This window comes from Ambystoma mexicanum, chromosome 2p, assembly GCF_040938575.1.
Source record: "Ambystoma mexicanum isolate Mex_15411 chromosome 2p, UKY_AmexF1_1, whole genome shotgun sequence".
NCBI lineage: Eukaryota > Metazoa > Chordata > Amphibia > Caudata > Ambystomatidae > Ambystoma > Ambystoma mexicanum.
The window spans coordinates 1,149,947,967-1,149,965,497 of NC_090923.1; the positions used below are offsets into that span (position 1 = coordinate 1,149,947,967).

General features: G+C 47.1%; 1 protein-coding gene across 4 annotated transcripts in view; it reads left to right on the top strand.

Annotated features, from left to right (window-relative positions):
- The window catches only part of KDM5C (lysine demethylase 5C), a 1,076,337-nt gene that overhangs the window by 813,625 nt on the left and 245,181 nt on the right, over positions 1-17,531 (top strand). For all 4 annotated transcript variants that reach the window (XM_069645250.1, XM_069645251.1, XM_069645253.1 and 1 more), the window contains 3 exons: positions 3,293-3,472; positions 3,597-3,737; positions 14,034-14,570. In XM_069645250.1, the coding sequence (XP_069501351.1) occupies positions 3,293-3,472; positions 3,597-3,737; positions 14,034-14,570 (858 nt within the window). The remainder of the gene's footprint in view (positions 1-3,292; positions 3,473-3,596; positions 3,738-14,033; positions 14,571-17,531) is intronic.

Genomic DNA, 17,531 nt, shown 5'->3' on the forward strand with positions numbered 1-17,531 from the left:
GCAGTTTAAACCAAGTGGAGTACTATGAGACAAAGGTGACTGATCTCATAGTGAATTGAGTACAAGTGACGTTGTGGAAGCTGCAGCACTGAGAAGTCATCCTGACAAATATACCATTGTGAATACTAAAACTAAGATGATAACCACTTATTTATTTGAACACTAGCAGAACTGCCCTTGAATCCTTGGGAAGGGACATCACCCAGGACATTAGGTTATTCAGAGACTGTGAATGTTGAACATGTCATGTTGTATTGCCATATATTTTATTTGGGCGTTTGATGCTTAGTGTGAGGGCCAGTTACCTTGTGTTAGCGTTTCCCCTTTGATTTGGTTAAGCAGGGAAATCCTCTGCAGAGTAGGCGTAGTAAGGTATTTTGAACGTAATTCTTTAAGAATAAAATGGCATAGGTTGACAAATTCTCAAACAGTTGTCCGCCTCACATTACTGACCCCTCACAGTACATTGTATTAGTTATAAAATGTTATTGCACTTTACTCTTTGCACATTGTTTATCTAAAGATGTGTAAAATGAATTACCTTTTTTAAATATTAAAATCCGATATCTTGTATTTTGTGGGATGAAATGTGTATTTTTGTACGTACTGTTAATGCCTCAATATTTCTGCCGTACTTTAATTCATTCAAAAACATTGATTCCTTTGTTAGGCAAGATTTGGTGCAGTACCCTTTGGGTGCACTAAAACAACCTCGACCACCTGGCAATAGGAACCCAACCTTTGGTATAAGTCTGTACTACACAGGTTGGTAGTGTGTTTGAACAGCCAGGCTGATCTTAAGAGGGGCCAGTGTGAGCAGTAGGGTGGTTACACAGAGGTTCACAGTGACAAGTATCCAAATAAACACTTAAACTCAAAGTTTCTTGATTAAACAATGATTAACTGATTTAACAGTCAGTTTGAATAAGCCTTCTTCAGAAGGGGCAATATAATAGTAATACACAAATACACTCCAAAATACACAGTTTCTCTAAATCCGCAAATACCCATTTGGGATGGCATACAGACACGTCCTACACCCTCGGGTGACTTAAATAGACAGGAAATTGGACATTAATATATCACTGGTACATTTAGAGCAATACTGAGATGAGTGTTAAAGTAAAGAGGTTTCGGAATTAGACAAGAGATCACACAAATAATCTGAAGTAGGTAAGTACTTTTGAACACCCCAATACAAAGTAAGTTAACCGTTTCCTGGATGGAAGGTAAGACGCAAGCAGAGGAGAGAAGTCATTCAAGGAGACAGGCCAGCCAATGTCAATGGGGCAAAAGTCTAGGTGAGCTGAAACACTTCTTGCAGGTAAGTAAGTCTTGCATAATGTTTTAGAAGTCTTTGTAGAAAAAGTAGAATCAATGTAGGGCCACAAGCTGGGAGTCTTGTGAGAGGTAGAAGATGCAAGCAACTCTACAGAAGCAACCAAGACAAGTCTCAACTAAGGTCAAGCAAGGCTACAACAACAAGAGGTAAGTCTTCTCAAACTTTACGGTACCTTTTGGTTAGAAGAAATGGTTCCAGCTGGCTTCTGTTCCTGTGCAGCTCTGCAGATCCTTTTGTTCCTGGGCCTCAGTCGTGGGGACTGCACTGCAATGGGACAGTCAGCAGCCAGAAAGGACAAACTTCAATTCAGTGGCACTTTGTGGTTTCAGCTCCTCGCGTCTCCGCAAATAGTACCACTGTGGACTCTGATACCACTCTGGACTTTCCTCGCATCTGGCGTCCAGCACTCTGTTGAGGTGGCTCAGGCTTGGTCAGTCCTGCTTACTGGGAGTCCGGAGGATCTTCCACAAGCTTGGGTCTGACTTAAGTGATTCACTCCATTTGGTGTTCCTCTTCCTGGCACTTCGGTTCCAGCAGCAGTGGAAGTACAGCCAGCTTCGAGAGGAGGTCCAAACGAGTTCACTTTGGAGTTGATTGGTCCCACCAACTCAAGGGGAGAAGTCGTCCTTGCAGAGCTTCTCTAGTCGAGGTGAATTTGGAGCGTCGGCACAGCAGCAGGGCTCCAACGTGCAAACAAACGGTCCAGGAGTTGCAGTAGGCGTCTCTTCCAAGTTCTTCTTCGCATTCTTTCGTCCAGTGGTCGACTCTGCCTTCCAAGCCAAAATGCCTTGCCTTTTATGCAGGTTTCTCCCATTCATTCCAGCCTAGCGATCAATTGCACAGCAGGGTGGCTGTCCTTGCCGGATAGCCAGCCGGTAATCACCTTTGGGTGCATTCCTGTAACCAAGGGGATTAAGAACAGGGAGTTTCGGGCACCTCCCTCACTTCCTGTCCCTGCCAGACCTACTGGAGCCAAAGGCGGTCTTCAATTGTGAATCCCGCCAAAGACGAAATGAGCAAAGGGACCAAACCTGGTTTGGCGCACAGAGTAAATCTCAAGAAGGACCTTTCCAGCAAGAAATGGTGAAAAAAGAGGAACGGGCCATTTTAATAACATGGGTACCCACTGATGTTTTACTGTAGCTGCGAACGGAGCCTGCGGTAAAAACACACAATGGTAGTAAAAAGTAAGCCACTGCCACCAGCCATTAATTGTAGGAAGGGTAACCTAAAAATGTTTCATGAGACTAGACAAAGGGGATACTAAGTTACCCCTCCAGCACCTTATGGTAAGATCGTGTGTGCTGGGTCTAGAAAGTTACAAATTGTAAGTAAAGTCAATTTCACTTCACTGCTCGTGGAAACCGTAGTTTCACCAAGAGAGGGTATGTAAACCTTTGGGAATTCAAGGAGACTTCCTTGTGCCACTGCACTGAAGGTGCTGTGCGTCACAATGCAAAGATGATGCCTATGGAGTTTGTCAGACTCCAAAGCCAAAAGAAACACAGAAAAGATATAGAATTAAAAGTACAAAGTCCCAAAGTTCAGCAAAAGAGCTGGGGGTCTCTAAGGTGGGAGGAACTAAACTGAACATTCTCTCAAACAGTTGTATATGTTAACTTATTTATTACATTCAGAATTGTCTTTAATGTATCTTTGAATCATTTTTTTTAAAGTCTCCTAAATAATTCAACACATTTTTTTTCCTGCTCTCCACTTTGGTGTATTTTCGACATCTATGACCTAGAAGCATATGTGGTTGTAGGATGTACATTTACTGGTGACTTGAGGTAGCTCATATTGGTGGGATGAGTTCTTTGATGGATTGGAATGTCTGATCCAAGCAGGATAGACAGTGCAATTAATTGTATTGCCTTATAATGGTGGAAGTTTTTCTGTGAAACGTGGGTTAATTGACTTTTTTACTGTGGGGTGTCTGATTGTCTACAGAACGGGGACCATTACCCTTGCCTTGATGACCTTGAAGGGCTTGTGGCAATTGGCCGGGATCTTCCAGTCAGGATTGATGAACTGCGTCATATGGAGGTCCAGGTGACGACTGCACACTCATGGAAAGAAAAGGCCACCAAGACATTCTTGAAGAAAAACTCTTGCTACACTCTACTTGAGGTACAATGAACAGCAAGCCAAGGCTGCTTGCAGTGAACTCAGAGCTGCCTTGGCTATACTAGTCCTTTACCAGCTCCAATACACTGACAGACTGCTTTTTAAAATTCTTATTTTTTCCATCCAGGTGTTGTGCCCATGTGGAGATGCAGGCTTCGACAGTATAAAAAGAGCCAAATGGAAACAGGAAAAGGAGTTTGGTGTGTATAAATCAGATACTGAAGGGCTTGGTTTATCAGCCCAGGACCTGAGAGACCCTGGCTCAGTGGTGAGTTCTTGGATTGGCCTAGTTAGGTCCTGGATATATTGAGAAATCTGTTCTGTGCTTTGGTAAGCGGTTGAGTTCATTATAGCCCTGTTATGGAGTGGCTTCTTTGAATTATGCCAAACACTGGTGGTTAAAATCAAAATATTATTTAAACATTTATTGGAGATGGAAATGCCTGCATGCCCTTGACTCAAAGGATTATATGTAGTCTGACAAACCTTCACCCGTGTAAGATTTAGATCACAGAGCCATAATGGCCCTTTACGTGGGGGCTTTTTTAAATTTTATTTTTGCCTCTGGTGTGGTTCATTCAATTGTACAAATCTCGGGTTTGAGTACCCTTAAGACTTTTGTAGAAGCAGAGGCCTAAGTGAACAGAAACTAATGGGAGCAGCGTTTCTTTACAGTTTATAGTTCCACAAGTTTTTACAAACATGTTATACAGTTCTGGAGCTCTTTTTGCAGGTAAAGCATACCTATACCTCATTGCTTTATTTGCTAAGCTCTTAGAATCAAATTACTTCACTTGGGATCCTGCTTTGCTAGTGAGTGATAAAGTATGTGTTGGAGAGAAATTTTCTCAAAAAGGAAATCTACTCTACCTGGGAGTCCCCCAGCACTTTTTGCTGGCCTCTTGGTTTTTATCTAATTCTCACTCATTCTTTTGCTCTGTACTTGGGAACCATTTTCAATACTTTTTTATGGAGTTGTGCATCCCTCCATCTTTTCTGGCATTTACATTTTTCTATTGCAACACACAGCACGATCTGTGCCGTGTTGTTGAAAGCTCGTTGACCTTTACTTTTTCTTTTCTTTCTTTTTTACCTGGGTTACCTTCTATTACCAGGGCAGGGGGACGGAGACACTTTTTTTTATCCCTCCTGTATTTTGTTGAGAGATTCTCACTCCGGACCTTATGTCGAGTGCTGAGGGGAAACATTGTCGCACTTTTCTCACTGTTTCAGTAACTTTTAGTTGCTGTTACAAGTTAATCTGACAGACTGGTGGCAGTGTCCCTTTTTTCATGAATTCTTGTGGACTCCTACAGCAGGCTATCTTTGCAGCTGAGGTGGGGGATAAGAAGGGTCACCATTTGCCTAAAATTGTGTCTGTACTTTTTTAAGCCCTGTTCATGATGACTTGCCTGGGTGGGTAGAGGTCCTGATGGGTCTTTTGTCTTTGGCAGGCTTCCTTTGGAAAGCCTGCCAAGGCTCTGAGTGCCTGAAAGAACAGGAAGTGGTGGAGGTAACAAACACCCCTGGTTTTTGTCCTGCAGTGTGCCTGCCTAGAAACAGTTTGAACTGGGAGACTGTTCACCCACACCCCCAGATTTGCATGAAGGGCTTGAATGGGGATTGGTGGGCTCAGCCAGTTTTCTTGCATATAAGGCAAGGGTCCTGGAGCTGAACCCCAGTCTCGACCTCTGGACTGAAGATCAGAAGAGCTATTTGTATAAGGATGTCCCAGCAACTTCAAAGCGACAGCCAGAGCCATTGTCAGTCAGCTGAAGACCCAATACCGAATTCTGAGCAGGAGGGAAGATCTCTTGAAGATGACTCCCTCCCCTGGACTGATGGGCCTAACCAGTCTCAAGACTACCTACTAGGGTCCTGGAGCTGAACCCCAGTCTCGACCTCTGGACTGAAGATCAGAAGAGCTATTTGTATAAGGATGTCCCAGCAACTTCAAAGCGACAGCCAGAGCCATTGTCAGTCAGCTGAAGACCCAATACCGAATTCTGAGCAGGAGGGAAGATCTCTTGAAGATGACTCCCTCCCCTGGACTGATGGGCCTAACCAGTCTCAAGACTACCTACGTTTTGCACCATCCCGCGAAGAGCTGTGACCCTCCCGGGCTGCAAACTCCCAATACCCTGGGACCTGTGCCATTTTGCGGTGCAGCATCTTGTGAAGCGCAGTTCCAGCTGTCCCCTCAGCTGAGTCGTGGGCCGAAAACTGATGAGAAGTCTTCCGGACGACAACTGTCGCTGACCCGAAGCCTGCGAAGGGCTCCAACACACCAGTGTCGAGAAGATTCACTGCTGGTGGCCCACGGCTCAAGTGCATCCATCTGTTCCCTCACGCCACTCCCCCCCCCCCCCCTTCCAGGGCACCCATAGTCACATTGGGGGTGAATGTTAACTCATTTTCTAAACTTTGGCCTGGTGTACAGATATATATAGGGCCAACCTAGTCTTTTGACGGTGAAGACTCTGGGAGCTGTAGCCAAACCAGTTCAAGGTAGCAAGGCGAGTGGTCTAGACTAAGTCTCAAGTTGTGGTGTTCTTGTAAGGGGTCCACAATGAGCAGACACAATGAAGCAGTCAAGGAACACACTTGGACAAACGGGTATAAAAATACATCTTTACTTATGGCCAAATAACACAGTGAAAAATGACTAGGAACATAAACACAGTCACTAGAGATGGACAAAATACTTCTCCAGCATGGTGACTGGCATGGATTCAGATGCTCATGAATATTCCCCGTCATTAGCCAGGGAATACTCGATCAAAGAAAAAACAGTTCCTCTTTGGTTTATAGGAGAAAGACTGTCTATAAACTGAGCTCTGGGTCATATTACCCCCAGCCAATGACTGCCGACTCCCTTAGCCCCTCCTCTGGCAGCCATCTTCAGTTTTTCACTGCACGTTCAATTGTTGGCCGTCCTCGTGTTTCGCTCTTGTGTTTTTTGTGCTTTTTTGGCTAGGAAACCCCTATTTTGTTCAAATCGAGCCTGTGTGCTCCATATTTACTCGTCCGATTAACGGGGATCCTTTTTTTGTCAGCTTTCATCGGCCCTCAAGGGTAAAATCATCATGTGTTTTCTTCTTGGTAGTTTCCAGAAGGCCATCGGGCATACACCGCGCCAGATCATGTCAGAGGAGGACGGGGCTTCCCTCGTGAAGCTCTCCACCAGCTGCGGTTTGCGGAATGTATTCATGATGGATAACTAGCATTCCCAGTGCCTTTGTCTGCACCTAACGCACAAGAAGAATATTGCGAGATCTGCCTTTGCTTTTCCAAGCGCACGACGACTAGCGGCGTGACTTAAAGCCAGGGCCTCTATCCCTTGTGGTCCACAGGGGCATGCCTCATACGGATCCAGCCAGAGCAGGCTTCTAAGTCCTTTGAGGGCGCCCCATCAGTGGGGGCCCAAGACAAGGATAAGCACTGCAAGTCCGCTTCCATCGGTGTCGCCGCACAAGCGGGTCCCGTGACGGTCGGAGCGTGTTCGTCTCCATCAGCGTCGATCTCCAGCCATTGCTCCAGCGCTTCTTCAAAAAGGAAGTCGGTTTTCCCGAGGAAGCTGCGAGTGAAACCGGAGAAGGCCAAGCAGGACAAAGAGTCCAGCCTGCCAGTCAAGGTCAGGTGGTCCAGGCCAAATCAGCCTCTTCCATCGAGATGGTTGCTACCGCCCTCTCGAAGGCAAAAGGGCCTGACCCAGTCCAGGCTACCCCAGTGGTGGAGAGGGTGGTTCTTCCTCCCAGGCGGGAGGTTTCGGCCAAACCAGTGGCAGAGACTCCGGAGAAGAGGATCCCGGACCTTATCCCAAATGCGATCCCTCCGGACCCAAAGAAGGGCGTGGAAGAGCTTCAAGGTATGGATATCTCTTCGTCCGACTAGGACGACATAGCTTCTGTCCACACTATCCAGGGGTGGGGGGGGGTGACTGCAGCATCGAGACCGTCTAGGAGATGCCTGCCGGAGGCAGCAACGACTTTGACGAGGGCATAGACGTTTGGGCCCAGCAACCCTGTTCCCCAGGCACCTCCTAGAGATCTGTCGCAGGATATTCTCTCAACCCTCCACACACTGGTGTCAGGGATTCAGAAGAGGATACCGACGGCAGCAACAACCCTGTTGACACTGGGGCCGCCACCGCTGAAGAGAAGACACCCTACCCCTCCACTCAACCGTTGCTGCCCCCTCAACCCTCTTTAGGGGGATGGGGACGGATATGGCGACAACAGATACCAACAGCGGCGGAATCTCTCCACCACCAAGGTCTTCTCCACTGGACAAAGTCGGTTCCTTCCACTTCATGATCGCCCGTGCGTCGGAACTCTGCCAATCACCCTCGAGGCAAAAAGGAAGACCATTCTGTTTCGTCCAACCCGTCAGCCGCTGTCCCCCAGACAGCAAGGAGAAGAAGTTGGATGCTGTGGGACGGAAGGTCATTTACTCTGCGGCGATGGCAGTCAAAACGGCCATTGCCTTAGCGATCCTGGCCGGTACGACCGGAAGCTATGGTACAAGATGGCTCCAACCCTGGATTTCCTCCCTGAGGACAAGCTGGTAGAGGCAATGGAGATCCTTCAGGAAGGCGAGGTGGCGTCGGACCATGTCATCACCGTGGCTCTGGGAATTGTGGACACAGGGTTCCGCCCGATGGGAAAACTGAGCCTGCCTCCGTTGTCGTGGCTGGCGGCCAACAACTTCAGACAAGAGTCCTGGACATGCCGTTCGGGAACAATCTTTTCGGCAAGGCCGTCGATGAAGCTCTCTAGGCCATCCAGACCGACACAGAGGCGGCCCGTGCCCTGGGCACACTGCAACAGCACAGTCTGTCCTTTCGTCCCTCAGGAGGGAAGTCAGTTAGGTCTTTGAAGAGCTTCGGTGGTGGATCGTCCTCTTACCGCCAACCCTCCCATTCCAAGACCCAGGAGGCCTACAGGGGTCGTTACAAAGCCTTCGGAGGTGGCTGCGGTCGTCGTCAAGGCTCCGAGGGCGGCACCTGGGCCTCCAAGCAGGACTGAACCGGCCGAGACGTCAGGCCCCCACCGCTACAAACCCAGTGGGATGCTGGCTGGCGAACTTCATCAGCGTGTGGGAAAACATTTCCACCGACGCTCTCACCCACAGACATACTTTGGAGTTTCCACCAGTGGCACGGAAGGAACAACACATCCCTCAGCTGCTGCTGGAGGTTCAGGCCATGTTAAAAAAAAAAGGGGCGATAGACCTGGTTCGAAGCGACTCCGGGGCTCTGGAGTTTACTCAAGATACTTTCTGGAGGCCCATTCTTGATCTACGACAACTCAAGTACATCAAGTCACAGAAATTCAGGATGGTCACTTTGCAGCACATGCTCGGCCAACTGGAGGAGGAAGACCTTCCATCGTCGTCGGATCCGGAGGACGCATACTTCCACGTTCCAATTCACGAAAAACATTGAAAGTTCTTGCGTTTTGTTGTACAAGGGAAGCACTACCAGTTCAAGGCTCTCCCCTTCGAACTGATGTCGGCACCCAGAGTCTTTACATAGTGCCTGGCTCCGGTGGTGGCCCATCTGCGACTACGGAATCTATGTATGCCCGTACCTCGACAACTGGCTCATCTGGGCCAGGTCAAGGGACATTGCTGTCGATCACACCTAGAGGACCATCCGGCTGCTGACGAATCTGGGGTTCTCTGTGAACTATGCAAAATCCTGCTTGACTCAATCGCAGAACGAGTGGTTCCTGGGGTCCAGGCTCAACACAGTATCCTGCCTGGTGGCTCCGTCAGAGGAGAGCAGCGCAGTCATTTTGGGCAAGGTGCAACGGCAGTTGGCACTGAAGATCGCCACGCTGAGGACCATCAAGTCGCTGCTCGGTATGATGTCCAATTTTTACCTGATCCGGCTCTGCAGGTTGCGGATGCGACTGCTCCAGGAATTCCTGGACTCCTGTTGGATCCAGGTGTCCGGAAGCTTCAAGGACAGGATCGTGCTCGACGAGGAGTTCGGTCCAGTGATAAGGTGGTGGGGTGTGCGCTCCAACATCGCCAGGGGCACAGTCTTCCAGAGCCCTCCATACCAGTAGACAGTCACAAGAGACGCTTCCCTGAAGGGATGGGGAGTACATACCAGATGTTTCCACGCCAGAGGACTGTGGCTGCTGGAGGAGAAGGCGCTACACATCAACATCCTGGAACTAGGGGCTGTGTTTTGGGCCCTCAAGTCATTCCTCCTGTCCCTCAAGGGCAAAGTGGTGAGGGTCTTCACAGACAATACCACCACGATGTTGTACATCCGGAAGCAGGGGGGCACCAGGTCCCCGGCGCTCTCCAGAGAGGCGCAGGAGTTGTCACTGCGCCGTCGTCCAGGGGATGTTCCTCATTCCTTTTCACCTGGCAGGAGTGAAGAACAGTCGCCGACTCCCCTCAGCAGGGAGTTGCGCTCTTTCCACGAGTGGGAGCTTCGGCAGGATCCAGTGGGACAATTCCCAGATCAATCTGTTTGCGACAGCGATGAACACCAAGTGCCGGAGGTTCGCCAGCAGGTGGGACGCATTCTACTTTCCTTGGGAAGGCCTGTTTCTGTAGGCATTCCCCCTTCCCCCCCGTTGCCGCTGCTGCTACGAGTCATCGGTCAACTCAGACGGTGCCAGTGCAGGATGATCCTCGTCACACCAGTGTGGTTGAGGCAAATCTGGTACCCGGACCTTCTCAGCGGGTCTGCGTCCCCTCCAGTCAAGCTGCCAGTGGTTGCGGATCTTCTCGCCAGGGAAGGAGGTGCAATCCTGCACCACGACCCAGGATTGCTGAACCTGAGGCCTGGCTCCTGCAGCTGGTACGAGTTGCCTACGGACTGCAGGGAGGTCCTCGCCAGGGCGTCATCAACTTGAAGTGTTACGGACACAAATGGAAGCGTTCCGCGACTTGGTGTTGGTCGCAGAAGGTTACGGCCCCCCAAATCCTTCCGTACTTGTCATTGGCATTGGCCATCTGATGGCTGTCTCCCGCTACACCAGGTCGCCAGGACAGTCTTCTGTTTGGTTGCACCGTCTAGCGATGGAGTTCATCAAAGGACTGTTCGGTTTGTTCCTGCCGGTGAAGGCTCCTGCCCCGGCATGGGAACTCAACGTGGTACTGACTAGGCTAATTGGGGCCCCTTTCCAGCTGATGCACATCAAGCTCCGCTTAAGTTCCTGTCTTGGAAGACTGCTTTCCCCGTGGCCATCACCTCTGCCAGGAGAGTCGGTGAGAACCAGGCCCTGTCCTGCAAGCAGCCTTACTTGACTTTCCACGAGACAAAGGTGGTGCCGAGGACACGCACCCCACCTTCATGCCCAAAGTTCCATCAGAATTTTATCTCAATGAGTCATTGGTGTTACCTTTTGTTTTTTCGCCTTTGTCGTCAGCTGAAAGGACTTTGCACTTGCTGGATGTGGCTCGAGTTCTGAAGTTTTATGTGGCCCGCATGGAGTTTTCGGAAGACTTCTCAGCTTTTTGTGAACTTTGGTCCTGTGAACCTTGGGGAAGGCCTTGTCGAGGGCTTCCATCTCCAGGTGGCTCTCCGGCTGCATCACTCATTGTCACTGGTTGACAAACCGACCGCTGCCTGGCCGTCCGAGAGCCCATTCTACCAGAGCGTTTGCTGCGATGACGGCATTCCTGCCTGGTGTGCCCCTGCTGGGCATCTGCAGGGCTGCTACGTGGAGGCCTACACACACCTTCACAAAATTCTACTGCGTCGACCGGGATTCCAGGGAGGAGTCCCGAGTCAGCCAAGCAGTGCTACGCAACCTGTTTGCTTGAAGGTGAGCCTGGTGAGGACGTAAGAGTAATTGCTTCTGTTGAGCCTTGCCACCTCCCGTGGTTGTGTATGTATGTACTGCTATGTATTCCTTATTCATGAGCATGTGAGTCCATGCCAGACCCCATCCTGGAGAAGGAACAAGTTGCTTACATGGATTCACATCCAAAACCTCCCTCTTGCCCCTCTGTGGCTCTTCTGGTCATACTGTCACTTTGTGCTACCAAATCTGAAGATGGCTGCCAGTGGAGGGGCTTTTGGGAAAGGGCAGTCATTGGCTGGGGGCAGTGTGACCCAGAGCTCAGTGATTGGTTTATAGGAGAAAGACAGTTTATAAACGAAAGTGAAACTGTTTTTTCTTTTCCTGATGATTCCCAGCCTGATGATGGGGAATATTCATGAGCATGTGAATCCATGCCAGACCCATGCTGGAGAACAACAGTTATAGGTAAGTAACTTGTTCCATATCAAACCCCTGAAAAGGAAGGTACACATTAGTATTAGTATTAGCACTACAGGTCCACAGAGATGTGTTCTTTGGGTTACCTCGGAACTCACCAAAATTACAAAAGTAGTCTAAAAAGGAGTGTACACCAGGCAAGGAGAAACACTATTTGTTCTGGCTGAGATACAGCTGGGAAAACGAAATTCAAACAGAATGTGGAATAGAATTGCATGAGAAGTGCTGTCAAAGGTATGCCCCAAAATAAAAATCTTTATAATTGTGCAAACTAATTGGCATCAAGTCACATTGCAACATTAGGTAGATGCTCTAAGTGAAGCTAATTGGCAGAACTACGTAATTCCTCTATAGTGGGGCATACATTATCAGAAAATGATTGGGTCCTGCAATCCCCAATAGGCAAATCAGAGTAGACATTTGTCCTTGCCGAGGGCCAGGCCCACTGGCCAGACAGCAAAGTTATATCACTATTTTTTTGTACTTATTTTTTGACACTTTCAAAAAAGTAAAAAACGGGGCAGATTTGCAAAAGCCTGCTTTCAGGTCCTTGCTGGTGCTCTGTGCATGTTTGTTGCGATCCCATCCAGCACTTCAGGCTGCAGCCGCAAGTAGAATTTTGTTTCCCATTTAAACCTAGGACTTGGGCCATGCCACATGCCCCAATAAGTAAATCAGAGTAGGCATTCGTCCTTGCCGAGGGCCAGTCCTACTGTCCGTGCACCAAAGTTGTATCATTATTTTTTGTATTTATATTTGGACACTTTAGAAAAAATACAACACAGGACAGATTTGCAAAACTATGCTTTGTGGTCCTTGCTGATGTTCCTCGCGAATGTTTGCTGCAATCCTGTCCAGCACTTCGGGCTGTAGCCGCAAGCAGAATTTCTTTTCCCATTCAATCCAATCCAGATTTTGAAAAAAACATGACCACATAGCCGGTCCCTGGTGGCCATGCCCACTTTAACCCCATTGCTGGTCCCTTGTGGTCCTGGCCAGTAGACCGATTGTCCGGAGCCTAGGCGTGGAACACAAAGTATTCAACCAAGGTCGTTCCTGCCTAAAATGGCAGAGGACCACCTCAGAAACGACAAGCAAATGAGAAATTGTGAGGAAAAAAAGAGCCCACCATTCTAGCAGAATGGTGGCCCTTCTGTGCATTAGAGAGGCTGATTTGACAGCCTGTGAGTATCCCCACCCACCCCCTCCCAGCACTTCACATAAGGTGGGATGTGCTGGCTCACTAAAATCAATGTAAAGGGGATGTGAATCCCACTTTACCTCTTGGGAACAGTAGTTCACCCAAGCAATAATTAGAGAATTAAAAGGATGCCACTGCATTTAAAATTCTGTGTGCTGCCATGGTAGATTAGTCAGTCCAAAGTTATAGGAAACTATAACTCCAATGTCACACTATGGAGAGACATAAAAAGGTCACCCATAACAAAGAGTAAAAGACTAGGTGAGAGGGAACAAGATTCCCACTCACCTAAGGGCAAGGTAAAATAATTACCAAGTCCAATGAAAACGTTCTGGGGTTGACACAGGTCAGGAAGATTCATCATAAATCTTACTTAACAGGTACCAAGTGATGACAAGTATGGCAGACTAAAATACATCAATATCGACCCACGAGAAGGCAGTATGATCTGAATAGGACAGGAAATGCATTAAGTAACTTTGGAACATTGTATTGTGGAAATGTACCAATGTTCGGAAGTTAAGTTGTTATTGCACAGTTAAAAACATGTTTTTTAAACATACCCATCTACTCATCACCTGCTTCTTCTGAGCCTTGGAACTTTCTCTTAAGGCAGTTACAAATGTTCAGGTTTATGCCATGTGCTACTTTACTTTTATGCCTGATGTTATAGTGCAGTAAATCTTTACCTCACTATCCTCGACATAGGCTATTTTGTAAGGTGGTGCTTCTTAATATCCTTGCATGCCATTGATAGTGTAATTTTCTATTGTTAGAAAAGCACAGCCCTCATTACCACCAGCTTTTTGTACAAGGTCAGTATGTTACATAGCAAAACTGGCACACACAAACCTGCCATTTGGGTTATACAGCCCTTGCAAACACAGTTGAAAAATAAATGTAGTGCACATATGTCTGAGCTACTATTAGTAAGGCACATTAGACTCCTAAACAACTACATGGTGCAGGAAGGCATGATTCTGTTTGACTTAAAAAGCTGTAGCTACCCCCACCCACTGAAATAAATTAGTTTGAGCAGTGCTATTTATTCTTTTTGTGGCAGCTTGACAAAATTGGTTCTTATGTTGTGCTAACTCTGCATTCTGTCTATTAGATATTGGCCTTCAAGGAAGGGGAGCAGAAGGAGAAGGAGGGCATCCTACAGCTGCGGAAAACAAACTTGTGTAAGGCTGGCAGTGTCCAAGTGCCTGAGGAGCAGGTGGATTACTGTGTGTGCGGGTTGCCACCCACTGATCTAATGCTGCAGTGTGATCTCTGCAAGGACTGGTTCCATGGCTCCTGTGTTTTGTGCCCTAAGTTGACTAGCCAGAAGCACTCCCTGGCATGGTGGGAGTGGGACTCCAAGTTTCTATGCCCATTGTGCATGCGTTCCCGGCGGCCCCGCCTCGAGACTATACTGTCGCTGCTTGTGGCTCTGCAGAAGTTGCCAGTCAGGCTGCCGGAGGGAGAAGCTCTACAGTGTCTAACAGAAAGAGCCATCACCTGGCAGGACCGGGCGAGGCAGGCACTAGCATCTAAGGAGGTGTCTAATCTTCTGGAGAAGCTCACTGAGCTGCGGCAGCGACTACAGAGCAAGGTGACAAAGGAAATGGTGGCCCTAAAGGAGAACAGTAGGAACCAGCAGCAGAAGGTAGGATTTTATCCATTGCTGCTGCTCCTTTTTTTGCCCCATTTTTGTGTTTGCTGTGTTGGGTGCTGCTAGCTAAAACGTATTGCTATGTTTAGCAAGATTGGTCTTTTTGGATGGTAAACAAAGATAGGCACCACTGTTTTCTTGTAGCTTCAAATACTAATTTCTCCAGCCAAACCTCTTGTCTTCTGTCCTATTGCCCTTTTCCTTGATTGTCCCCCTCGCTGCTTTCCCTGGGCCCCTCTACCTTTCCAACTATTCCTGCGATCCCTTTCTGAAGTTTTTCAGCATGTGTCTGTTATAGTTGTCTAACATATTGGGTCTTTGGTGAAGTCTGAAAATGTGGATCGTCATTGGCATGCTGGAATCATCTGTGCATATTTTAAAAACTACATAATTACAAATGCAGGCCATCTACAGTATTTTGGGGCCTTTTCTGCGGCAGCCAATACGTGTATTGATGGTCTTAAAGCCTTACTGCCTTAGCTGTCTTTGAATCTTTGATCATATGCAGACTGCTCAAATTAACAAAAATATCGCTGCTATCAAGTTCTGATGCGTTGGTGAATGCTGCTGCTGGTTCATTCTCTGTCATTTCAACATCTGCTACTTCAACATTGATTGGAGAACACAACAATGTCGACAGCTTTTTTGGTGGCAATTTTTTGGCGGGTGTAGATTGTGTGAATTGATCTGCGACTACTTCAGAGCTATCTTCAATAAATCCTGTAACATGTTGTTGCGGTGGTGCGGTCGTACTGTAGCAATGGTCCAATACAACTTTGCCGGATTCTCCAGACACATTCATTTCATTTTCTGTACATTGGACATGAGCATCCCGAGTCTCAACACGCCGCGTCTGAATTAATAGTTACTCCATAGTGTAAATGGTCTGGCAAGCAACATCTCTCATTCGCTTCACTGTCTGTGTATGTATAGTTCGTAGACCCACGGGTAACTAGAGGACAGATTGGAAAAGGGATGTTCGGTTTAAACACAAGATAAAGTATAGTACAATTGACTTGAAAAAAACATAAAATAGTCCCCAGCACAAAAAAAATTCTAAAGTTATGAACTGTTTGTAACTAACCTTATTTTTGTTTCTTTTCTTTGCAACTTTTTTGACTCGACCTTCAACATCTGCACGCCGATGCTCCGATACGTATCCGCATGTCTCCCCTTCCTCTTGCGCTGCAACGACTATATTTTCTGTACCCGCAAAGACAGCACGGAAGGAGGCTCCATCGACTCCCTGAAACATAGTATTTTCATTACTGTGTAGCAAAATATTGTTAGCATAAAACACACGTGAGGACGAACACACATGTACTTCTCAATAGCCAAACACGATTTAAACATTGTGTGGAACAATCAAACGACAAGTATTCGAGCTCTGATGACCTAGTTCGATGGAGCTGTCAGTATCCATACCTCTCGCTCTGCATGGACTGCCACGAATGATTGTATTGAAGAGGAGGCATCAGCAACTCCCTGAAACACAGAGCTTGCGTTAGTATGGTTTTCGATATTGTAAACATAACACACACTTGGGGTCGACGCACAGGTACATCTAAAGAGATAACCACAAATGCTGCATTGTCTAAAAGAATCAAGGAATATTTAAATATGATCAGATTTAATCGACTTATTTCTCCGATTTCTTTACATCTGCATCATCTAAATGGGATCTTGTGATTGTAGTGGAAGCTCCATCGTCTCCCTGAAACACAGTACTTGCGTTAATAGGGAAGAAAGTGTAGCAAATGGAATCACGTTATATGATCACGCTCGATGGAGCTGTCAGTATCCATACCTCGTGCTGCTGAAGAATATCTAGGGCTGTTGTCAATGTGGTGCGCACTTCCGAAAGCTGTTGCGCCAATTCGTATCCGCATGGTCCCGCTTCCACCGGAATTACTTGAATGTCAGGCTCTGCATTAAGTGCGTGGGTTGACGATTCAACAACTGCCTGAAACATAGTATTTGCGTTAGTAAGGATTACAATATTGAAAACACAACACACGCTTGGGGTCGACCGCACAGGTACACATCAACGGCTAACCAAGAATGAAACATGGTGTAGAACAATCAAACGATAAGTGTTCCAGTCCTGATGATCACGGTCGATGGAGCTGTCAGTATCCATACCTCGTGCTGCTGAAGAACATCTAGGGCTGTTGTCAATGTGGTGGACGCTTCAGCATCTCCCTGAAAGACAGTACTTGCATTAGTTTGGATGACACTAATTATAACTGAAAACAAACACCAGGGGACGACAACTAAGGTGCATATCAATTGGAAAGCACTAACCAAACAATTGGTAAAATAATCACACGATACATAAAAACTATTACTTGACATGCATAAAACAAGTCTGTAGCGGAAAAGCCAAGTATGATTACCTGATACGCGCTAGAAGTGGTTGATAACTGCGAGCATGTGACGGAAGTAGAATGTTCTTGCTTCAGATTCAAGGGATAGTCAAGAAGTTGTAAAGGTAAATTATTGTTTGATAATGAAATGCCAATATTTAAAATTGCCATGTAAGGAGACAGAATACTTGAGTAATGCGCAATATAGCAGAGTTGCCTGTGCCCATATATAGATTTGGTTTGTGGGTTATGAAATCTAAAAATAATATATTGATGTCATTATTCAAAAAGCTATACTCATATCAATGTCGAAAGTATTACAAATTGGAAACACCTAAAATATCAATGAATCCATTCAGCTACCTACACACTACCGCAAGGCCTAAAGCTAAAAACGGACACTTGACTCACCAGTGGCGGATTGTGGACGAATAGTTTAAATAGCATTTGCGAGCAATTTTCGTGTCGATCGCCGTTTATTCTTCTTTGTTACCCAAGATGTGGTGTACATGTTCAAGGGAAAGTGCTGGCTGCAGATGCGGTATCGATCACCCCTCTTGTCCTCAAAGACTTGTTGGACTCTACTTTC